Source organism: Salvelinus fontinalis, chromosome 9, assembly GCF_029448725.1.
Source record: "Salvelinus fontinalis isolate EN_2023a chromosome 9, ASM2944872v1, whole genome shotgun sequence".
Classification (NCBI taxonomy): Eukaryota; Metazoa; Chordata; class Actinopteri; order Salmoniformes; family Salmonidae; genus Salvelinus; species Salvelinus fontinalis.
The window spans coordinates 17355298-17380542 of record NC_074673.1 but is presented as its reverse complement, the minus strand read 5'-3'; the positions used below and the strand labels follow the sequence as shown (position 1 = coordinate 17380542).

At 42.7% G+C, this 25245-nt stretch overlaps 1 protein-coding gene and 1 long non-coding RNA gene across 3 annotated transcripts in view; both read left to right on the top strand.

Annotated features, from left to right (window-relative positions):
• LOC129862180 (inactive serine protease PAMR1-like) overlaps positions 1-19381 on the top strand; it is a 59737-nt gene extending 40356 nt beyond the window's left edge. The window contains exons 4-14 of one of the 2 annotated variants that reach the window (XM_055933582.1): positions 1282-1396; positions 8231-8448; positions 9115-9222; positions 11923-12093; positions 12348-12533; positions 12776-13792; positions 13984-14160; positions 14375-14441; positions 15525-15757; positions 16076-16452; positions 18359-19381. In XM_055933582.1, the coding sequence (XP_055789557.1) occupies positions 1282-1396; positions 8231-8448; positions 9115-9222; positions 11923-12093; positions 12348-12533; positions 12776-13792; positions 13984-14160; positions 14375-14441; positions 15525-15757; positions 16076-16452; positions 18359-18928 (3239 nt within the window). In that variant the 3' untranslated portion in view covers positions 18929-19381. Of the gene's footprint in view, positions 1-1281; positions 1397-8230; positions 8449-9114; positions 9223-11922; positions 12094-12347; positions 12540-12775; positions 13793-13983; positions 14161-14374; positions 14442-15524; positions 15758-16075; positions 16453-18358 lie in introns of both variants that reach the window. The other variant, XM_055933581.1, reaches the window with a different exon arrangement.
• Positions 2275-4012, top strand: LOC129862181 (uncharacterized). Its single transcript, XR_008760729.1, has 2 exons — positions 2275-2782; positions 3200-4012. It is a non-coding gene; the product is annotated as an uncharacterized LOC129862181 (long non-coding RNA).
• Positions 19382-25245: the final 5864 nt, after the last annotated feature.

Genomic DNA, 25245 nt, shown 5'->3' with positions numbered 1-25245 from the left:
AATGTATTTAGTGTATCTCAATCTAGCAAACCAGGCAACTAAAAGCAACTTTTCTAAACAATGTTTTGGTTTGTTTTTAGCTTGTTAGCTAGCTAGCTAATGTTAAGTTAGCTAGCTAGCCAGTTCAAATAATGACCATGCCGTATAGCTGACAACGTCTTCACTTTAGCTCATTTGTCTTCATTATTACAGAAAAATAAACTCACAACAAATCATTATTTACAAGTTAATGGCGAGCCATTATTCTTTTACAGAAAATAGCTTACGGGTGTGAGTGTGACAAAAGAAAAGCAGGGCTTTCTACCGGAGAATTTTAGAAGTTGGACACTGTCTCGTTGACCTAATGTTATATTCTAATTTGACTTTGGTGCAGGTCACATTCTTCACATTACCGTCTCTGGTAAACACATACTATTTCAAATAAAATCTAAGTTGATTTGTCACATGCACAGGTTACAGAAGGTATAGTGAAATTGTTACTTGCATAGTAGAGTATTTTGTTTAGACATGTAGCTAGCTAGCTAAATAATTAACCATAATCCCAACTCATAACGTTACAACCCTGCATGAATCTTCAGGTAGCCAACCATTCAGGTTCAATGTTGGCTAGCTAGCTAACATTAGGCTATAACTAGCAATGCAAATGGCTCTGCGATACAAATAATACTACTAGACAGATCATACACGTAACATTAGCTAACGTGCCAGCCAGCTAACATTAGCTAGCTAGCTAACAGTATGTTTTACCTTCAAATGAAATTACTTTCTGAAAAAATTTGAAAGTATACTATCTGAAAATGTAGCTAGCTAGACTATCTTAACCGTATACATGGATGGACCCTTCTCCCTCTCCGTCATGAATGCCATGGTTGCCCTTAGTTTAAAGATGTTATCCGGAGCCAGGTGTTTTATACAACAGCCTTCTGTGTGTTCTCTTTTCATCTCCCTCTGCGTATTTGCAATCAAATGGCAGAATTTCCTTCATACCCTTAGCTATCATACTCTAAAAAAGTAGTGAGGCGTGACATACACCCAGTTCACTGAAATGAGTCACAAATGTGGAAAAAGTCAAGGGTTGTGAATACTTTCTAAAGGCACTGTATGAGCTACACAACACAATGATTTACTTATATTGAACAGAAACTGGCCAAATTATGATTCAAATGATCAACTAGTATGCTGTCTTACAGTAACATATAATTACATCAAGAAATGAATAGCCTATAGCATTGCAAAATTATGTAAAGTGTGAACTCTGAGTGGTTCTTTTCCTGTTTACAGAGTGTGGAGGAGTTATCCGTAAACGTCAGGGCCACATAGTCCTGGAGAGTTACCCGACCAATGCTCGTTGTGAGTGGACTGTTCAGGTGGACCGAGGATTCACCATCGATTTCAGGTGGGTGTGACCAACCATGTATTTGACCTGGGTTGTCTCTGAACTTCAAGACCGAGTTAGTTCACTGAACTTAAAAACCTCTACGGGATTGGTGTCCCCATACCGGGACGGTTGAGCTAATGTGCGCTAATGTGATTAGCATGGCGTTGTAAGTAACAGCAAACTTTCCAGGACATAGACATGTCTTATATGGGCAGAAAGCTTAACTTCTTGTTAATCTAACTGCACTGTCCAATTTACAGTAAAATTACAGTGAAAAAATACCATACTATTGTTTGAGGAGAGTGCATAACAAAAACATTTTTTATCAATTGATACATTCACCTCTGAAGGTAAATAATGTACTTACATTCAGTAATCTTGTTCTGATTTGAATCCTGAGGGTCCCAGTGATAAAATGTACCATGGTTTTGTTTGATAAAATCAATTTTTATATTCAAATGTAAGATTCTACAGTTTGAACCCCTGCTGCCTCCGGCTCCACACCTATCCCGCCTAGCCATCTAGATGTGTCAAAGTTAGTGTATAAGCTAATGATACATCATGTATGACATTCACAGGAGTGTGTAAACTTAACCCTTTCATGCGTGAGTTCCAAATATTTCTAACGGTCGCCCCAGCGTGAGTTTTTTTATGCACGTGATGTTAGAACATTCTCTCAATTCAAGAATGTGATTGTTATGTAACAGTACATTTAATCTGTGCTGCCCTCAAACGAAAGCACGCAGCCTGTTTTATTTGTCAATTTTAAATTATTTTCTAACAAGTTTTTTATTTTCTAATAACAGTTTGAAATGAGGTGTGTTCCGCCTCATTCATTCACATTAAAGTAGTCATTATACTAGTCATTATTTACTTTTGCGGACCAATTAATTTTTTTGACATTTCTGACCCGGACAAAATTCCCCAAACACTTCTCAATTGTTTGTGCAGGACATTTACTCATCTGCCTTCCTGCATACACGTGTTCATATTTTCCACCTGTCGCCTGCATCGAAATCAAAGTTGTTTTCGTTACCAATAATACCTTTGGAAATGTGTGCGTTTCTATCAAAGTGCCTTAATACTTTATAATAGTTTCTGCATGTCGTGTTATGTCGTTTCTACTGTAACGTCATGTTTTTGTGTATATTCCTTATAACCGCGGACACGCGATGTAACGTTACTCATTTCATAACATTTATGGTGTTATACTCAATGCTTAGGTATCTACCTACATTCTCCTATTAGCTCTGGAAGACAATGCTAATTGCGTCAGGGAAGTATTAGCATGTGTTGTATTTCGAAGCTACCCTGGCCTTATGACTCCGAAGTGGCACAGCGTCTCAGTGCTAGAAGCGTCACTACAGAGACCCATCTTCAAATCAAGACTGCGTTTCTATCAAAGTAAGTGCCTAATTACGTTATAATAGTTTCTGTGTCGTATTATACCGTTTCTACTGTAGCTCACTGTGTGTATGGAGCATAATATATTTGTGTATATTCCTTATAACCGCGGACACGCTAGGTAACGTTACTCATGTTACTCACCTTTTATGGTGTTATATTCAATCGTGCTTATGTAGCTAGTTACATTATTCTATTAGTTCTGTAAAACAATGCTAAATGCGTCAGAAGTATTGGCATGTTGTATTTTGACGCTACCCTGGGGAAATATCTTATACCACTTGGTCGTTTTCTGAGTGCATTCCACAAAGCTGTTTATCATGTCAGCCTTATCCACTGCCCCCATTTTGAGGTAATAGTCAAGCACGCAGTCTGGTTTGATGGTTCTCTGTCTGGTTTGTTTCTCTCTCCCGTCAGGTGGTCCACCTTCCCTGTGGCCGACATGGTTGCTGTATGGACAGTGGAGAGGACATGGACGTCTCGTTTGTCATGCCACTTTACTGCCAGCTGTTAACATTTCTTATTTTGTATAACGGGTCATTTAGGATGGTAGTAGCGTTGATGAAATGCAGTCATAGCAGCAGAACTAGAAAGCAGTCTTTACTGTCACCAGGAATGTATGCATTTCACTAATTGTGGTTGTCCCCCACTCATGGCTCTCTCTTATCCTGTAGCTCCAAGGCATAGCGATTGGTCTCTACTATGTCTCCCACCAGCTCCTCTGTCAGAAACAACTTGAAGCACTCTGCCTCAGTTGGAAATGGCAAGGGGCGTTGCACTTCAGACTGGGACTCGTCAAAGCAAACAGCAGGGCCAGGAGGGGTGAAATGACTGGTGGCCTTCCAGCTACCACAGAACTCCTGTACTTCATCCACTGTTGGTATGCCTCCATCACCACCAGCATCTTCAAAGGGACCTGGGACTTTGTCAGTGGACAAGGGAAATTCAGATTCAGGGTTCTCAATGGCTACAAGGTTGGGGGGCAGCTCCTCACTCAGTCAGAATCTGATTCCTGACTTTCATACTCTGACTCATTGTCAGAATTAAAAAAGAAAATCTCCAGAATTTCCACATTTGTTTGTTGTCTCCTTTTGAAAGACATTGCTAATGCTTCAGCTTAGCTCACTAGCTACATACATAAACAACAACACTGAATGGTTTACAGTGAGAGGGTACGTGGTTGACTGCCGGCACGCGCCACTTGTATCAATAAATCACTATCAGAAAATGTTTTGTGTGGCAATTATTTGTCTATTTACGGTTTTATTCACATGTTTTCAAATCTAGGTGACAAATCATGCATTCCGATTCTTGCACAGGTTGTAATGGGCACATATTATGTGTGTAAAATACTTTTTTGAAGGTTGTACTGATTATGATGAGCTAAGCTAATTCCAGCTGTGTAGCCATGTTTGTTGACATTCAATGCATTCTGGGTTCACGTAATCGTCTGTTTGACCAAAGATGTTATAACAAAATGAGGTGAGTAAGAGTTCACTCATTTTTTGAGGACTTCCGGAAATGAATGGTGGGATGTGAACGACGGTAGATGACACAACCCTTCAACATGCATACTATAAACAGACCGAACTCATCTCGTCTTCTCTTATTGTCTTCGATTTCTGTGAGGAAAAAATGCATGGGTGCGCGCTGAAACTAATCGTCGGATTACTTTCGATTTCTAAAAAGTGCTTTACCTAATTATTTCGATCAATGGTGAGCTCACCCGTGATGTGATTAATTATACATAGTAATTGCTATTAGCTAATTCATATTGTAGTTTGTCAGCCGAGAGTTAGAAAATATGACTGCGTGTGTTGGGTCAATCTTTCCTCAGTTAGCGTTAGGACAAATGTAGCCTACATTTTTCTGGTTAGGATGATTGTGTTATGCTATATATACTTCTGTGAATATCTGAACATTGAATCCAAAAATAAACTGCTCACATTCTGGACATAACTTTGTAAGGACTGTGTTTGTGTAAATAGTTTCTGAAAAAAGTGTGGCCAACTCAAACGCTGATTGTTGTGTCATTCGAAACTGGCCGTTCTAAACGAGCGTTCTAAATGAGTGTTCTAATCACACGGGTGTGATCATACGCTTCAGGGACCACTGTAGAACGATCACACCCGTGTGATGGTACGTGTGAAAGGGTTAAATGTTATATTACCATACCATTTTTGTATTTTCTCTATAGTTATGTACTTATTATATTATGACCTTTCTCTTGCATTTCAAAGATGATGGAACAAAAAATATTTGGAAAACTCATGTTTTTTTGTTTGTATTATCTTTTACCAGATCTAACATGTTTTATTCTCCTACAGTCATTTCACATTTCCACAAACTTCAAAGTGTTTCATTTCAAATGGTATCAAGCATATGCATATCCTTGTTTCAGGTCCTGAGCTACAGGCAGTTAGATTTGGGTATGTCATTTTTTGGCGAAAATTGAAAAAAAGGGTCAGATCCTTAGGAGGTTTTATTTTAAGCCTGGTGTTGCTAAATGACAGCTAGTTCTAGCTAGTATAGCATTGTGAAACAATAAGTGTCACTTAGTCATATTTTCCTCTGACATGAAAAGGCTAGACTTTGGCCTCTCTGGTGACCATCTGTAATAGTTATTAATACTTGCCCCATTTAAGACTAGGTTGGAACCACTCATAGTCTTGAGGAAAGTCATTGCATTTAATTTATGTGATGTATTTTTTTATGTGATGTATTTTTTCCAAAATACATAAAACTTTGAACAGGCAAGCATATATTTGAGGGCTTTTATCATAAAAAAAGCCATATTGAATATTGAGCTGCATTCAGTCTGTTGGCACAGTACGTATTACATACAGTAATAGCTTTCTGTGTTAAAATAAACAGATCCATAGTAAATCATTAGCATTTTTCACATACACATAAAGTTCCAGGTTAAACTACACAACCATGCCAAGCTCAAACAAGCTCCATGATCAGATGACAAATGCGTCTGCAAGTACAGTAAACAAATAAAACAGGTTTCCAGGCCCGCTTGGGCTATCGTCACACGACATGGTCTATTGACCGAAAGAGATTGATGAAATATCTCCAAGTGAAGAAATAGGGCTTCATACTGCTGTTTTGTGTATTTTATGACATACAAGCCACATAAACCATGAATGAAATAGTGCTCCTCTCTGTTTCATGTTGCTCTGCTCATAGTTGGACTAATGGAAAGTTATGAGTTTTGGCATCGGCCAGCTAAACCTTACTGGCAGGGCCATCTTCTATTTATTACTCACTACTCTTGGCTACATCACGCTTATTTATTGCCGTACTAATGACGGACAACAACAGACTCAGCGAGTTACACAGCAGAACGCCAATACTTTTAAGGCCCTAAGATATTCCTTAAAACGAAAACCCAGGGCCAATTAGCACAAGCCCCCCTTTTTTCTGTTTTTAACTAGGAAAGTCAGTTAAGAACAAATTCTTATTTTCAAAGACAGCCTAGGAACAGAGGGTTAACTGCCTTGTTCAGGGGTAGAACAACAGAGTTGTACCTTGTCAGCTAGGGGATTCAAACTTTCAACCTTTTGGTTGCTAGCCCAACACTCTAACCACTAGGCTACCCTGCCGCCCTTGATCTAAGAGACTTTGATAACACTTAGGGGAACTTGGTATTGTGACAAAGTCTGATTTAAAATTTGAAGTAAAATTCTCCTTTGTCGAGCCAAAGATCTTAAATCTACCAATATAAACTCACACTGCATCCAAATCCTTGTTCTCTGTATTCCCTGTACTGTTTCCAGCTGGCATCACTCACTGTTCTGTCCCAACACAAATCCAAGCATGTTCATTAAAAGGATATACACCAATATGTTTCTCTCACCAATAATCCTATTCCTTTAAACTCCAATTAAAACAGGTCTCAAACCCACACAGACCTCTGGATGACCTTATATTCACAGAGAAAGCTGATGAAGCGTGGTGGGAGTTGACATCAGTGTATTCATCAATCATACTATTTAGCTTGGCAGTGTGACATTGAGTTAATAAGCAATCATACATCAATGACACTTCAACAACTTACAATCAATCACTTACAATCAGACCAGTCACACGTTTGTATTTGATGACTGATTCTGAAGAATGAGATGAGATGTTTACAGGCATCAAACACACATACCATACATTTGTCACTGTGTTCAAAATATATACAACTCTGATGGAAATCTGTGGGGATCCATATTGAGTGTTATGTGCAACTGTACTCTTAAATTTAGGGTGAACACGTCAAGTATCCCTAAGAAGTTTCTAACAGCACTGAAGCTTGACTATTAATATAGCGTCTGTTTTCTTTAACTGGACATGTGTTAAACATCCGGCGTTGTAAAATGGATGTCTAAAATATGTTCTGTTTTTGCAGTCCGTGTCACTAACAATTGTATCGTCATATCTTACATTTTTCACCTTAGCTCAAGTGCATTATTGTTCCATACAGTAACAATTGTAGCTTTGTTGCCTCAAATTGGACAGAATTAGACATGATCTCAGCTGAAAGCCTTGCAGATTTATTTTTTATAACGACTGAGTCAATTTGTTTTTAGCATTGATCTCTTTTGCAGGCGAGGGAAGCATAAAAAAAGATGACTGTATGAAAAAGCATTCATCAGTGTTGCCTTGGTAAAAATATTCCATATCCGTAATAGATTTCGCTTCCACCACAATGGGAGGAATTTAAACATTCAATTCTCACCTCCATTTAAAAGGAAGTGGGTTGTGCAAAGTAGTGGAATCACTGTTCCAATCACTACTGCTGGCTGTAGTAAAAGTCAGGGGTGTGAGATGGTGCAGCCAGGATGGCAGAGCCAGTAAACCCAGGTAGGTGCTCCCTCTCACAGCGCTCCAGTAAAACAAGGGCTCTAGCAGGAAAGAACGAGAAGTCTCCCTACTTAGAGTCAAGGGGGGCAACGAGGTGCAATAACACACCATTTACATCATGTTTACCATATATATCAAGAGAGAAACCTCTTAATTGGTTTTAAATGGAAAATCCAGGCCTGGCTACTGCAATGAAAACTTTCTGGCTGAAATAAACAGGAGTGACGGGATGACTGAATGGTATATGTGACTAGCTGAAACAAACTGTGCCAATTGGCTTCCGTATACACACCTTTTAAATGTCACTGCAAGAGAATAGGTACGTTGTCAAAATACCTACTTTTTTCACTTGCAATGTTTTAGCTGTAGACACATCTATTTCCAGGTTTATTCAAGGTGTGGAGATCAATTTATGTGGATTTGTGTCGCAAACCAACCCCCCAAAGCCTAAACTCCCATTAGTACTTCACAAAAACTGTCAAAACCACTAAATAAATTCAGTTGACCTCTGCTACAGGTACAATACTTTAGAACAGTCTCCCCAAGCTACTTCTAACCACCTCCCTCCCTCTATCCCTTCCTCTCCACCCACAGGTTCATGATGCTGAGCCTGGAGTTTGACCATTCCTGTCGCTACGACTACATCGAGGTGCGTGATGGTGACAGTATCAACTCTCGTGTGATTGGTCGGTTCTGTGGGAACAACAGGCCTGCTCCAATCCAGAGCTCTGGCAACTCCCTACACGTCCTGTTTGTAGCCGATGGCTATAAGAACTTTGACGGCTTCTTCGCCACCTTCCAAGAAAGCTCAGGTAGGAACAGTACCTCCCAGAGTAGATTTAGTACCGAAAGTTGGCAAATTGATGAATAAGATCTGGGAATATATTGTGGTTTGCAAATATCCCATCATAAGTTGGGAAAGTTTAGAAAAATACTTGAGGGCTTCGGTAGCAACCTGAATGTTAACTTATGGCTGTTATGGTAACTAAGCAGAGCACACCCTTATCAAACTCATTCCAGGGAATCCCTGCTTGGCAGCCTAAGAGAGAAACCACATAAGTACCAACTTAACCTGTCACTCAGCTCCTCATTCAAACCCAATCACCATGGACACACATGGTAACACAGTACTCCAAGCACTCCACTCAAGCCAAAAAATACTTACCACAGGCTACTGTACATTTTGGGGATGGGTGTTGGAGAGTAGACATGAATTTAAACACCAAAGTATTTTCTCACCTATATACAGTTGATACATTTTTGCCATATCCCCAAAATAAACAATCCACTACAAACTTTGACTGTATTTCAGATCAATACTCAGGACAGATCAATGGTTCCTCTCCTGGTCTCCTTTGATTAGTGCAGACGAAGGGTGGGAGCGAGGAAAGCCTGCAATTATTTGTATATTTTTTAACTACTGTTATGTAGCCCATGTCATGTGTCTAAGCATCCTTTCTGCTCCTGTGTGTTTTCAGCATGCAGCTCGTCCCCCTGTCTCCATGATGGAACCTGTATCCTGGACACGTCCCACTCCTACCACTGTGGCTGTCTGGCTGGCTACACTGGACAGAGGTGTGAGAATGGTGTGTACACTAAACTTTGGGTCAAACTATTCACAGAGGTGATGTGACTTTTGTTACTGGTGTCTTCCAGCTGTATAGTACAGTTAAAACAAAGACCTCAGACAACAAGCATGCAGAGTATCTATGTTGGAATTCTCCCATGACCATCACTTCAGAGAGTCCCATTAGTGCTTACAACAATAAGTCAATCACTGATCATCTCCCTATTCCCTACCGGCCATCTCCCTATTCCCTGCTGTCATCTCCCTATTCCCTGCTGTCATCTCCCTATTCCCTGCTGTCATCTCCCTATTCCCTGCTGTGATCTCCCTATTCCCTGCTGTCATGTCCCTATTCCCTGCTGTCATCTCCCTATTCCCTGCTGTCATCTCCCTATTCCCTGCTGCCATCTCCCTATTCCCTGCTGCCATCTCCCTATTCCCTGCTGTCATCTCCCTATTCCCTGCTGCCATTTCCCTATTCCCTGCTGCCATTTCCCTATTCCCTGCTGCCATCTCCCTATTCCCTGCTGTCATCTCCCTATTCCCTGCTGCCATCTCCCTATTCCCTGCTGCCATCTCCCTATTCCCTGCTGCCATCTCCCTATTCCCTGCTGCCATCTCCCTATTCCCTGCTGCCATCTCCCTATTCCCTGCTGCCATCTCCCTATTCCCTGCTGCCATCTCCCTATTCCCTGCTGCCATCTCCCTCTAGCCCTGTGCAATCAGCACGAACATGAGCTGTGTCCCATGCCGACAGATGGACAATAAACCACTATGAACACCTGACAGAATTCTTACTTCATGAAACTGCACCTCACCATCTGAGTTTACTGTATGTGTGGATAGTAAACATCTTGGAGAGAAAGACCGACCCAGAGCGAATGGCGAGAGTGAGAGAGAGAGAGGCAGAGAGGAAGAGAGAGTGAGAGAGAGAATGACAGATATGGGCAAATGGAAAATAAGTGAGCAAGACTAAGCTAGGCTAAGCTTCCCTCAGCCCATCTGAATTTGGGTCAGTCACCTGCCTGCCAACCAAACCATGCCAGGCAGCCCTCTACCTCGTCCTGAGAGGGCTCCAACAGGGCCCTGTATAGCTGGAGCTCCTTCTGTCCACAGCTCCACCACAACCCTGCTTCTTTATGGCCGTCTGGACTCAGGCCTAGGTTTCCTTACCCAGCATCACACCCCTCCACCCGCCCCTCTCCTCCCCCCAGACCCTGTGAAAAACATCCCGGGCCAAGAGCCTTGTAATTTTTTCAGGGCTAAAATTAAGTCTATTCAACTAATGTTGAACAAAACTGCTTCTATAATATGAGGCAGCTTTTCCATTGGATGAGAGGAGATCATAAAACGCATGGGAGAAGTGGAGGGATGGAATTTCATCCATCTGATATTCCTGTGAGGAGGGATGGACTGCTCATTTGTGAGGTAGATTTAGGATAACACTAATGTCATATACAACCTTTGTCAGAATAACATGATTTCAAGAAAGGATTCTTTCCTAACTCTCTGTATATGTCCGATGCAGTCTTTATTTTAGACTAAGAATATTGAACCATAGTTTCCGAGACGTTGACAGGACTTAGTGGTGAATTAATTGTGCTTCTTTAATCATAACATCCTCTGTTAGCATTCCTTCATAATGGCACTATGACTCATCCAAGTAGAGAGAGCCCAGTGGGAGATATACTGGCGGAGACAGACAGACAGACAGACAGACAGACAGACAGACAGACAGACAGACAGACAGACAGACCAGACCAGACCAGACCAGACCAGACCAGACCAGACCAGACCAGACCAGACACGACACACACTGGTATGGGAGGACTTGGGTGTGGGCAAACAGAGGACATGATTGGTTCTCAATTCAACATCCCTATACATTTTAGCTGTATTTCCAAGAAGAAAATGACTCAATAGGGTTGTGCACGTTTTTATTTTCCATGTCTGGAATTCCAAGCGAATTTCCCCTGTCCCGTCCCACGTGTGGCTGAACTGAAGGGTGGAAACACTGGATGGCAGGGAGACAGTGATTATAGGGAGGGTTCCTCTGATGGTTTTGGACTACACTGCTGTCAGACCACGGCCAGAGAGAGGGAGAGAGGCATGGGGCGGGTCCTGCAATGCTGTGCCCCAATAGTCACAGTAAGGCCAGAGTGATATAGAATGAACATAATAAGTCTGTGTAGGTGTGTGTAGGTGTGTGCATGTGTTTGTGCAGACATGTGTGTGATTGGTATTTAGCTTGGTTCCAGATCAGAGAGAGGAGACCCAATGGTGAATTACAAGTTGATGTGTGCTATTTGTGCAAATCAAGTTCTCTATTTCACAGTCGGTCATTGTTTACTTGGCTTGGCTCATCATACTCTAGCAACTCCATGTGGCGGGCCAGGCGCCGGCAGGCTGACTTCGGTCGTCAGTTGAATCGTGTTTCCTCCAACACATTGGTGCAGCTGGCTTCTAGGTTAAGCGGGCGGGTGTTCAGAAGAGCAGTTTGGCGGGTCATGTTTCGGAGGACGCATGACTCGACCTATGCCTCTCTCGAGCCTGTTGGGTAGTTGCAGTGATGACACAAGATTGTATTTGGATATCACAAAATAAAATAATATTAAATAAGAATGTGTGAGGAGGGTTGTTTATATTTCAGTGTGTGTGTGTAGCACTACATTCTGAGGTCTCCTAATGTCTTTGTACATATGCTTTTGTGTCCTTCCAGTTGTAGGGTGCATGAGGCCCCCAGTACCTGTCCATGGCTCCACAGAGGGGATATTCCATCACTCAGGGACGCGAGTCACGTTCCGCTGTGACCCTGGGTTCGAGCTGAGGGGGATCCGTACCGCCATCTGCCTCCAGGATGGCACCTGGAGTGCCCCTGCCCCCCAGTGTGGTAAGAGGCCAGAGAGAGAGGGGCACAGCACAACGAACAATTTAGATGCTTGGTGAAAAATCCAACCTAAAAAAAATTGACCTAAGAGACCTTGACACTGTAGGTTTGTTTTATACAATACCATTTGAGACATGTTAACACAACAGCTCCTCTAAGGAATAAACATATTTACAACTCATCTGCAAATTCAACAGTGTCTGACAATCTGACTCCCAGCATCACTGGTCCTATATGTTATTTGTGTTCCTCTGCAGTGCCTATGGTGAAATTATGTGCCATCCCAGCCAAGCCTGTCCATGGAGACCACTTCCTAGTGTACGGGCCCAATGATGTCATCATAGCCCTGCAGTACCTGTGCTACCGGCCCTACAAGCTGAGCGGGACGCACCAGAGGACCTGTTTGCCCAACAACACCTGGAGCGGAACACCCCCCACATGTGGTAAAGGTTAGGATCAGAGCAAGGCATGATGGGAATCAGAGTTTGGAGACAGTGGGAACAGGTGTTGATAGACATCAAAGGTGGACCTACTATTATTAGGAATGACTATGACTACATGACCAGGCAATTGATAATATTTCACTAGTAGAATGTGTACAACCATTCAGAATGATTAGTCAACTGTATAACAACACTTATTTCAATCCAGAAATTCACTTGTTTTCTCTCTTTTTTTCTTACAGTGAATAATACACTTGCTGAACCAGGCAAAGACAAAGGAAATGACAAAGCAAGAGATAGAGAAAAGGACAAAGAAAAGGATGCAGAAAAAGAGAAAGACACTGACAAAGACATTGAAAAACCCAAAGACAAAGAGATAGACTATAATACAGGTTTCAAAGAGGACGTGGCTGGTAAAGATCCAGACACAGGCCTGAGGAACACAACAGTGGACGGTAAAAAAGATGGTAAAGATAAAAACATAGACATTACTCTGGTTAACATCCCAGGACGAAACGAGGATAAAACGAGTGACAAAGAAAAAGAAACTGGGCTAGATAAACCCACTGGAGGTACCAAGGATAAAGTGGACAGTAAAGAAACTGATGACATTGTAAACACAGTGGAGGGAGAGAGAGAAAATGACGTGGGGAAAACCACCACAGACATAGATGGCAATCCAGATACTGGGGGAGACACAGACGTGTTACGGGAGATAGGAAAGACAACAGAGATCCCTGAGACAGTGGTGGTGGAGGAAGATAAAGGACAGGAGGAAGAGAAGAAGAAAGAGGAACCAGTAGATAAAAGCAGTGATCCAAACATAGTGGATCCTAATGGCTTAAAACCAAGGGGAGACACATTTGCCATAGATTACACTGAGTTAAAACCAAGGGGAGACACATTTGCCATAGATTACACTGAGTTAAAACCTAGGGGAGACACATTTGCTGTAGAGTACACTGTTACGGATGTGTTTGGCACCAATGACATAGAGCAGGGTATGAATACAACAATGTCTAAAGACATTGTGAAGATTTTTATTCCAACTAGAAACAACAACACACAGTTCACCCCATATTCATCAGGAGGTCAGGAAACCGAGAAGCTGGTGGAAAAGCCACACAAAGATATAGGCTCAACTAAAGATACAATGGCAAGTACAAACAAACCTGAAGAGGAAAATACTGGAAAAGATTCTGACAAAACAACTAAAGAGGAGTCTGATGATGAGAAGAGAGAAAACCAAAGCATCAGTGGTAAGACTCAGAATCACCCCAAACACTTCAGGTGCATGTTGTACGATACACTGCATTATTGAAACAGATATTATAATGACCCTTAGCATCTTACATTTTGTTCTCCACTCTCTCACTCGCTCTCCACCTATCTATCTTACATTCTGCACCTGGTCTATTTCCCCTCTCTTCCCCGCCGTGTCTCCTTCCAGAGGAGAGCTGTCCCCCTCTCCCACAGCTCTACCATGGGTACCAGCAGGTAGTGCCAGGGCTAGTGCCAGAGACCGTGGATTTCTTTTGTAATCACTCCTACGCTCTGAGTGGTGACGCCAGACGCACCTGCCAGCCTGGCGGCACCTGGGGGGGCACTCATCCCCTTTGTGTGAGAGGTAGGCACTGATGTGTGTGTGAGTTTTTGTGAGGTCATGCGAGCGTACATGCGTGTGTGCCTCTACTTTGTGATTATCAACAAGGGACACACTGTAGCACCTGCCAGTTGAGCACTATTTTTAGCAGCCTCTAATCAACCCAACATTGATAATGAAAGCAGCTGCCAGCCTGTCAGTAGGTATTAATGGGAACCCTGTGTGTGTTTGTCTGCAGCCTGCAGAGAGCCCAAGGTCTCAGAGCTGGTCAGACAGAGAGTTCTGCCTCCACAAGCTCCATCTAGGTATGTCTAACGACGTATAATATATTATGTTACAGAGCACACATAATAATACACATTATATAGTCTACATTAATTCCAGAAGTAAGCATTAACCAACACTATACTGTATATCCACATTGCCATTGAAATCATCAAATATCAAAACCACATACATAAAACGTATAGTATATGTGCATAATCATATATCAACATCATTGGCACACCACACGAGAGGGACCATAAACACGATGTACTGTATGACCCTGATTAATGCACACATCACAACAGAAGACTTAGCTCTTTTTTTGTGTGTGACAGAACCACTTTACCACGTGAAGCCCACATATAAATTACGGAGCGGCTGCGGATCTGACTTTTCCTGGATCTTTCTTCCCAACAGCTAAAGGTCCCACAGCTTCTGTGCATGTGTACGATTCTCTACTTTAGGCACAGTCTCTAATCTCTACTCGTAGAGAACGGGCTATTCTGGCAAATGGTGCTCGATCAAAGTTGAATCAATATCTGCAAGATCACATAATGATAGATTGTACATAACAGAACCGAATATAATAGCATACTGTAAATGTAACGTTACTATAAGACCAAAAACACCACCTCATTTCCAATGAGATTTTAGGATGATTTTGCGAATGGTCGCATTTTTCTCTCATGCGCGCATAACTAAACAGTGTGCCACCAGGAAAAATATGTGCATTGATTGAAACAAAAGACAGGTAGGCTATGCTACAGTTTGTTAACACTACCTGCTCTACAATTTGCTCACTGTACGTCATTCAAAACAACACTGTACAGAACTAAGAAAATCATTCACAATTGACAGTGAGAAATGTGAAGGGAGAGTGACCACACATTTTTTGGGACGTTAAGTAGAGGTAAAGAAACACATGCTCAGAACGTGATACAGATATTTCCGGGGTTCCAGGGGGGGCGGAATGGGGCGGTTACCTACAGATCTGCAGCCTCTGCCTATAAATTAACCATTTAAAACCTAAAAATACTTATAATACTGCTAGCCTCTTTAGGTACATTATACACTAGTTTGTTTCTGTAAAGGCATCTCAATGGACCCCTCTCATCTCTCAGGAAGACCCCTGTGCATAAGCTCTACTCATCCTCTGGGTTTGTGAAGCTGTTCCAGTCTGTCGGTCCCACCAAAGTTCCCCCAATGCTATCCCAGCTGCACCAGGGGTTCCACCACCTCCACACTCACATAGCGTACGAGTGTGCCTCTCCCTTTTACCAGCACTCAGGCAGTGCACGCCGTACCTGCCTCAAGACTGGCAAGTGGAGCGGACGTCATGTCTCCTGTTCGCCAGGTGAGGGCAGCAGAGCCACATTACTTGATGTATATCTTAATATAAGGGAAGGTTTGTCTTACCACCTAGGCATGCTAGAATTGTGCTTTCAAACCACACGTAGACACTAAGCAATCAAGAAAATTTGATTGAAAAAGTAATATTACAGGGTGTGTGTGTGTGATGTGGAATAAGGTTTCCAAACAGTATCAAGTGTTGTTTTATCACTTTGGCAGATCTGAGGTTTAACATCTTCCTTCCTCTTCTTTCCCACCCTTCTCACGCCCGGCCACACTTTCCTCTTCTCCACCCTTGTCTCTCCATCCTTCTCTTTCCCAGTGTGTGGGAAGCACCCCACATTTGACCCCCAGAGCCCGGCAGAGTACCATTGGCCCTGGCTAGCCGCCATCTACCAACGCCCCACCAACGGAGCAGGGACCAAGCTGGACAAGAAGGCCAGCCTTGCGGGGTCACTAAAGAAGGGGACTGGAGCTGAATCAGGTGCTGGGGCTGGATCCCAGAGGCAGGATGAGGCCTCAGGCTGGCAGCTGGTGTGTAGCGGGGCCCTGGTGAACCAGCGGAGTGTGGTGTTGGCAGCCCACTGTGTGACTGAGCTGGGGAAGCTGTACCCTCTGGATGCAGCCACGGTCAAGGTGGTGATGGGAAAACACTACCGCAGTGACCTCCGAGAGACCAAGGGCCTGCAGCATCTCAAAGTAAGAGAGGGGATGGAGAGGGCTTAAGGGTGGGGAGTAGAGAGTGGGAGTGGCTAAATGGGTTAGTGGGTGGGGGTGGGTAGTGAGAGTGAGTTTGGAGAGGAGTAGGGAATGATGAATGATGTGGTTGGCTGAGACCACCTGTATTCAGCCACACACTGCAATGATTAGACTGAAATACAGCTATGGTGTACAGTTCACCACACATGATGTTACACACTATAAGTACATTTTCAAGCCTTATGAGATGGTAAAAGCTCAAGGTCTACATCTATATAATACCAATGGCTGGGTGGTTTTGAACCTGTGTCCAATTAAAATGTATAATTTCACAACCATGACATCATGTCTACTCCATCTAGCCATGTAAAACAGCCCCATGTTTTTTTTTACGTTCAGTCATTGAATAAGTGCCAGAAAGCTACTTTGACCGTAAGTAAACACCAATGTGGTTGTGCGACATGGCTAGTCTGGATCTAACTAACATATACAGTAGCGTATTGGCATTTTGCAGTATATTGTAAATAATATGGTCTAATGGTACATTATGCGCTTTATAAAGGGCTGTCAATTAATATACACCACATTACCAGTATGTGGACACCTGCTCATCGAACATCTCATTCCAAAATCATAGGCAGAAATATGGAGTTGGTCCCCTTTTTGCTGCTATAACAGCCTCCACTTCTGGGAAGGCTTTCCACTAGAACCTCACTTTGTGCACAGGGACATTGTCATGCTGAAATAGGAAAGGGCCTTCCCCAAACTGTTGCCACAAAATTGGAAGCACAGAATCGTCAATAATGTCATTGTATGCTGTAGCATTAAGATTTCCTTTCACTGGAACTAAGGGCCTAGCCCGAACCAAGAAAAATAGCCCCAGATCATTATTCCTCCTCCACCAAACTTTACAGTTGGCACTATGCATTGGGGCAGGTAGCGTTCTCCTGGTATCCGCCAAACTCATATACATCCGTCAGACTGCCAGATGGTGAAGCGTGATTCATCACTCCAGAGAACGCGTTTCTACTGCTCCAGAGTCCAATGGCGGCGAGCTTTAAACCCTCCAACCGACGCTTGGCATTGCACATGGTGAGCTTAGGCTTGTGTGTGGCTGCTCAGCCATGGAAACCCATTTCACTAAGCTCCCAACAAACAGTTATTGTGCTTATGTTGCTTCCAGAGGCAGTTTGGAACTCGTTAGTAAGTATTACAACCGCTACATGCTTCAGCACTCGGCTGTATTGTTCTTTAAGCTTGTGTGGGCTACCACTTCGCGAATGAGCCGTTGTTGCTCCTAGACATTTCCACTTCAGAATAACAGCATTTACAGTTGACCGGGGCAGTTCTAGAAGGGCAGAAATGATGAACAGATGAACAGACTTGTTGGGAAGGTGGCATCCTATGACAGTGCCACGTTGAAAGTCACTGAGCTCTTCAGTAAGGCCATTCTGCTGTCAATGTTTGTCTATGGAAATTGCATGGCTGTGTGCTCAATTTTATATCTGTCAACAACGGATATGGCTGAAATAGCTAAATCCACTAATTTGAAGGGGTGCCCAAATAATTTTGTGTACATATCTAGTGTATGTGCACATGATTGAGGAGTGTGAGTGAGTTGCCAGGTAACAAGCACAGCTAACGTCATTCCACTGACAGCCAAGCTGTCACCCTGCTGTTACTTTGGCACAGGATCTCTCTTTTTTTGACACCGCCTTTCTCTTTCTATTCTTTCTCTTACCATCCCTCCTCTCTATCTCTGACAATTCATTCTTTATTCTGACTATCCCTTCGCTCCCTGACCATCCCACCTGTACTGTTTCTTTCTCTGACCAGTCTATTTTCTCTCACTCCCTGATAATAATTTATTTCTGTCTCTCTTCCCATCCCTCCTATTTTCCTTCAGGTGGCCTCAATCTCTATCCACCCCAACTACGACCCCCTGGTTCTTGACTCAGACCTGGCAGTGATCAAGCTGCTGGACAAGGCTCGTATCGGGGAGAAGGTCATGCCCCTCTGCCTACCTGATACCCAGGGAGGAGAGGTGACCTCCAGAGAAGGGTTGGTGATGGGCTGGGCCCCCCTGCCAGATCCCCGTATCGGGGAAGAGGAGCAGGCCAGGGTGGGTGTGCAGCACCTGGCCGACGTGGTGCCCTGCGAGCAGCAGTATGCCCGTAAAGGGGTGCCCGTGAGCGTCACGGACAACATGCTCTGTGGCCGCCAGCGACCCGACTACAGCCCATCTAACATCTGTCCCGCGGACACAGGGGGTATCCTGATCCTTCCTGCCCAGACAGGCTTCACCCAGGACCCCTCTCTTGCCTCTCCAGGGTGGCGGGACAAGTCCAAAGGGGAGTGGCGGCTGCTGGGGTTGGTGAGTTTTGGGTATGACCAGGGAGAGTGTGACCCAGACCTGTTTACAGTGTACACACAAGTGGCCAACTTCAAAGACTGGATAGAGAGCCATATGAAGTGACATCACCAGGATGTGACTCGCCCTGTATCTCTCTTTTATCTCTTTCGCCCTGTATCTCTCTTTTCCTCCCTCTCATCAACCAACAACTCAATCTTTTTCTTCATCATTATTCCCCCCCCTGTGATCAGTGAAGATGAGAGTAACACTGGACTGTACAGTGCTCTGAGCTGACTTTAGGATGCCCTAACACAAACTGATCAGGTAGAGCTGCCCTCCACTCAGCACAGTACTTCAGTGTTCAGGTTTTACCTTAAATTTGGTGTTAGACTTGAAAACAACCTGAAAACCAGTTCCCTGGGAAAAGCTGGTTTTCATTGTATTCTTTGATATGTATATATAATGTAATGTATTATTATTATGGCTCTGCACGTGGTTCAAGGGATGTACATATTGTATAGAAGGACATAAAAGTCATGTTGTTTTTAATTAAAGATATGTGGTTGTGTGTAAAGACACGGCGGTCTGAGTTGTTCATCGACTGTGGTTCTGTGAGCTTTCATCCAGCATTAATTCAAAGGATACCATGTGATTCTACTAAATAGAGTTGAGAGAGAGAACCTGGTGCTTGCTATGTAAATCAGACAGCCATTTGGCTAGGGCCAGAGAAAGCCTATGAATTAATCCAGATCAAGTATAAACAATGAAGGGCTGCAATCGAACACCTGCAAATTGAAGTCATTAACAAAATAATGTATGTGCCTACACAGTTAATAATGTGTGTATAACACAGTTAATAATTTAAGTGTTGACCCCTCTGCAAGCATCTAAAGAAAAAATGTGGTAAGTAATCGATGGAGAAAGTGTAGTGTGAACATTTAGCCACAGGGTGGCAGTTTTAAAACGTCAATTTATATGGATTTATGTGGAGGGATGCTCTGGTATTGGTATTTTGGTATTTTATTAGGATCCCCATTAGCTGTTGTAATAGCAGCAGCAACTCTTCCTGGGGTCCACACAAAACATGAAACATGACATAATATAGAAGATTAATAGACAAGAACAGCTCAAGGACAGAACTACATCAATTTAAAAAAGACACACGTAGCCTACATATCAATACATACACACAAACTATCTGTAGAGGAAACAGGCTCAGCCCAAAGCTCACAGCCAGAGGGATTGGGTATTCATACACACCAAAATGGTGCTAACTCCACTTTCTCTCTTACAATGTCCACAACATCTACAAAACATGAAGTCAGAACTAGCCCACAAGCCCAGCACAGTTTTTGATCAGCTTGTACTTATCATGAACATATTTATGTGATGTGTGTGATGTACTGTAAGTGTGTGTGTGTCCATTGTTCTCTGCGATACATTGCAGCACATCTACCTTCGCCCACCTTGCTCTTTCTTCTCACACTCTCTCTCTTGCACACACACACACACACACACACACATTCAGACACACACACACACAGTGTCTGAAAGATGAACAGATGAAGGGGTATTTCTACCACATTGGGGGAACTGTGATTGTGTGTCTGTGATTGTGTTATAGGCGCTTGGGTTATGAGTCATGAGGATTCTGGGAAGGAGAATGAGCTGGTGTTACTGGTGATGCTTAGGCTGGGGTGCCATCATTGTGATAGCACTTCAAAGCTTATGAAGAGTAAACAACCAACAATTGCATATACTGTTTGTGATTCAAATACAATAGTGGCCTCATGGCAATGTGAAATGGAAATGGCAGTGAGATGTCCATCTTTCATTGTACAGGAATAGGAAGCATCTGGGAGGTGTTTCGACGACATCTACAAGATTGCATTAGCAAGCTGAGAGACATCATTGTAGAAAATCTGCTCTTGGCAACATTTACATTCTGACCATAGCCTTACCTTGGACACTCACTGCCCTGATAGGAATAGTCTGTACAAAGGAAACTTGGAGGGAGATCGAAGTTCAAGAAAATCTTTTGATGGACGGCATCCTAGAGACAGTATATTTTCTCTTTCGCACAGGAAGAAAATTTCTGAGCTTTTCTGTCCCCTTTCTCCTCCTGTTTAGTGGAAATGGACAAGGGCCTCATTTAGGCCCTTAATTCTCCTGGGGAGAGAGCTCTTCTACCCCGGCTGGAAGCAGACGTATTCTCAGGCCCCTGTTAGTTCACAGGTCAACATCAGTATAGCCGGCCAACACTTCACCACAACTTGACTGTTCTGCTGGGATCTAGAGAATGACCCTGAGACCAGTGGAAAGCACCTGACAATGCTGAGAAAAGTGCTGCGATGAGGGCTCTATAGAGTGTTTGCACTGAAGAGGCAGAGGGGCAAGGCACTTGACACCTGACGTAGGCTTACACAAAATGGCCGTTCACAGTCCAGTTTCACAGTCAAACCAAGCTGTACTACGGATGTCGCTAGTGCTGCGTGTTCTTTAGATTCGCATTGACTCACTCGTTGGAGACTCCAGGGAGAGGGAATTAGACAACAAAGAGATCGCCTTCCTTCCTGTTGACATGAGCGAGACGTAGGACTAGTCTTGTGATGTTCTCAGGGTTCTGCTGTGTCCATGGAGACCGTGCATTTACATTTAACCTCCCCACTGGTGTTCTGTGACTTGTTTACGTCCCCTCGCTATCAATACCACACAGCCCACATAAACACACACCACAACCACACCCACCCCCACCCTCCAAGCCCCTGATCTACTCACCCTGCCTGCCTGCCACCCCATCCTCTCTTGCTCCCCTCTCCATCTCCATGTCCACCCTATGCATAGCTATGAGGGGCTTTAGGCACCAAACAGAACACATATATTATTCAGTCCTATACATGCGCAGACACATATACAGTACTTGCACACATAAGCACCTATATTCACATACTACTGTGTACATACACACACCGACACACACCGATTCGGTAGTGTATTTAACTTCTTGTCAATACGGGGGTGCTGTTTTCACTTTGGAAAAAATCGTGCCCAAATGAAACGTCCTCGTACTCTGTTCTAGATCATACAATATGCATATTATTATTACTATTGGATAGAAAACACTCTCAAGTTTCTAAAACTGTTTGAATTATATATGTGAGTAAAACAGAACTCATTTGGCAGCAAACTTCCATACAGGAAGTGAAAAATCTGAAAACGAGGCTCTGTTTCAGGGCCTGCCTATTCAACTGGCTTTTATTTATCGATATGCATGCACTTCATACGCCTTCCACTAGATGTCAACAGGCAGTGGAAGGTGGAATGGGGTGTCTAGCTTGATCTGAGGCCGAACAAGAGCTTTTGGAGTGACAGGTCCGGTATTTTATTTGTCGTCGTCGTCGACGTCGCGCGAGGGACCTCGACATTGTCTTCTGAAAAGCGTTCGGTATACACGGCGAATATCTCCGGCTCTGATTTTATTTGATACATATGATAATAACATCATAAAGTAGGTTTTTTCAACCGAGTTTTATCAGTTTATTCAACGTTTATTGGGACTTTTGGAGATTTCCGTTCTTTGCGCCAAGAGAGGATGGGAATGTTAGCAACCTTGGCTAGCATTGTGGCGCGAATTCGACAGAAGAAATGGACATTCTAAAACCAAACATAGATTATTCTGGAAATAGGACTCCTTGTACAACATTCTGATGGAAGCTCAGCAAAAGTAAGACAACATTTATGATGTTATTTCGTATTTCTATGTAATATGTTGATGTCTATTCTCCGCCGTGTTGGTGAGCACTGTCTCACAATAACCCAAGCTGTATGTTGTGGTAAAATTATTTAAAGAAATCTAACACAGCGGTTGCATTAACCTCTCTGGGATAGATGGGACGCTTGCGTCCCAACAGCCATGTCAAAATGTAGAGCGCCAAATTCAAAAAAATCATATAAAATTAAACTTGATTAAATCACACATATAAGATATCAAATTAAAGCTACACTCGTTGTGAATCCAGCCAACATGTCAGATTTCAAAAAGGCTTTTCGGCGAAAGCATAAGATGCTATTATCTGATGATAGCCCAATGTAAACAAGAGAGTGTAGCCTATTTCAACCATGCTAGCGCTACTCAAAACGCTAATATAAAATATAAAACATGCATTACCTTTGACGAGATTCTTTTGTTGGCACTCCAATATGTCCCATAAACATCACAAATGGTCCTTTTGTTCGATTAATTCCATCCATATATATCCAAATTGTCCATTTATTTGGCGCCGTTGTACCAGGAAAAACAGCGTTCAATTTGAACAAAATCACGACACAATATCTAAAAAAAATTACCTCTAAACTTTGCCAAAACATTTCAAAGTACTTTTGTAATACAGCTTAAGGTATTTGTAAACGTTAATAATCGATCAAATTGAAGACAGGTCAATCTGTTTTCAATACAGGATATCAACAAACTCACGGAACATTTCACGTCTTGCCCAAATCTCAAACATAAACAAACGACGTCCCTCCACTTCCGGGTCAATATCTTGTTCACGTCACTAAGAAAAAACCTTAACCATTTTCCATACAATGGCGACATCCAGTGGAAGCAGTAGAAACTGCGCATTTACTGATTAGAATTCTGGTTTGCCCAAAACAATCCATTGAACATAGAGGAACTTAACAATAAAAAAGTTAGTCCTCAGGGTTTTGACTGCTATATAAGTTCTGTTATACTTACAGATATGATTCAAACAGTTTTAGAAACTTCAGAGTGTTTTCTATCCAAATCTACTAATTATATGCATATCTTATATTCTGGGGATGAGTAGCACGAAGTTGAAATTGCGCACGCTATTTTTCCCTAAGTGAAAATTCTGCACCCTGTCACGGCTCCTCCTCTGCAGTGCAGGGGGCGGTTCCTCCTGCAGGCAGAGGAGGGTCGTTAGTGATTGGAGCCACCTGGGCTCAGGGTATAAAGCTGTCACTAATCACTCTTGCTCTCTCTCTCTCTGCTCCTCCAGGTATGCTCATGATTTGTTTGTTCCTTTTTAGTTTTGCATAGTTTCCACTCAGTCATTTTCACACACACATATTCACGCATCCATGCACTTTACATACACCTTACATTATGATACATCCACACCTCATTCCTGTTTCTTAGTTTAAGTTAATAGTTTGTTTATAATAAAGAACACTTTTAAATTGGCCTATACCTGTTGTTCGTGTCCCCTCATTTTTGTCACAGGCTATGAGCCGGCTTGTGACAACCCTATCATCAAGAAGTTAAGAACCAGTGTAGTATTCATTTGCCATACAACAAGGATTTTTATGTAAAGTTTATGATGAGTTCTTTGGTCAGATTAGGTGAGTGTCCAAAATATCTCCGGACATTTTGGGGAAATGTTGCTACGTATTCACAATGTATAACCACGATTTGCAGCTCTAAATATGCACATTTTCGAACAAAACATAAATGTATTGTACAACATGATGTTATAAGGATGTCATCTGATGAAGTTGTCCAAAGGTTAGTGATTAATTTAAACAAGATAAACAAGATGTTTATCTTTCATTTGCTGTACACCATGTATTTTTCATAAATGTTTTATGATGAGTATTTATCTATTTCACGTTGCTCTCTGTAATTATTCTGGCTGCTTCGGTGCTATTTTTGATGGTGGCTGCAATGTAACATGTTATGAGACTGTCATCTGATGAAGTTGTTTCTTGGTTAGTGACTAATGTTATGGTGTGAGTGAGTGGGTGAGTGAGACTTTTTGTCTTTCTTTATTGAAACATCCTCATTTCATTTCAAACTCGCCACCCCCCCCCCCGGCCCCCTAAAATAAAAGAAATAAAATATATCCTGTACTGCATACATGTACCATACTCACCTTTCCATCTACCACATGATACAAATCACCATACACAAAAACAATACCCTCTCCTACAACCGTATATCCAAAACATCTTCCCCAGTTGTACAGACAGCCCCCCCAACACACTCAAACATCTCCACACATTTTTTCATTTTATAGAACTCAAACTCAACCCTAAGGCGCGCAGAGACCATCCCATTAAACAGTAGTAAAGGGTCTGTTATCCCCCCACCTTTGACCCTGTTTCTCCTTGTTAGCCAAATAGCTAACTTTGCCTGAGCAAACAGAAAATTCAACAACACATATTTTGCTTTCTCCTTACTCGAATACCTGTATCCCATTATAAACATCCCAACAGCAAAAACCACCCCCAACCTCTCACACAGATATTCCAACAGAGACATTAGTGGCATTAACCTGGTGCACACAGAAAACACATGAATCACAGTTTCTTTCATTTGACAGAAAGGACACCCCGGCCCAATTCCCGGATCAACCCGTGCCAACCAGCTGTTAGTGGCCAGGGCTCCATGAAGAACCCTCCACTGGAGGTCCCCTGAC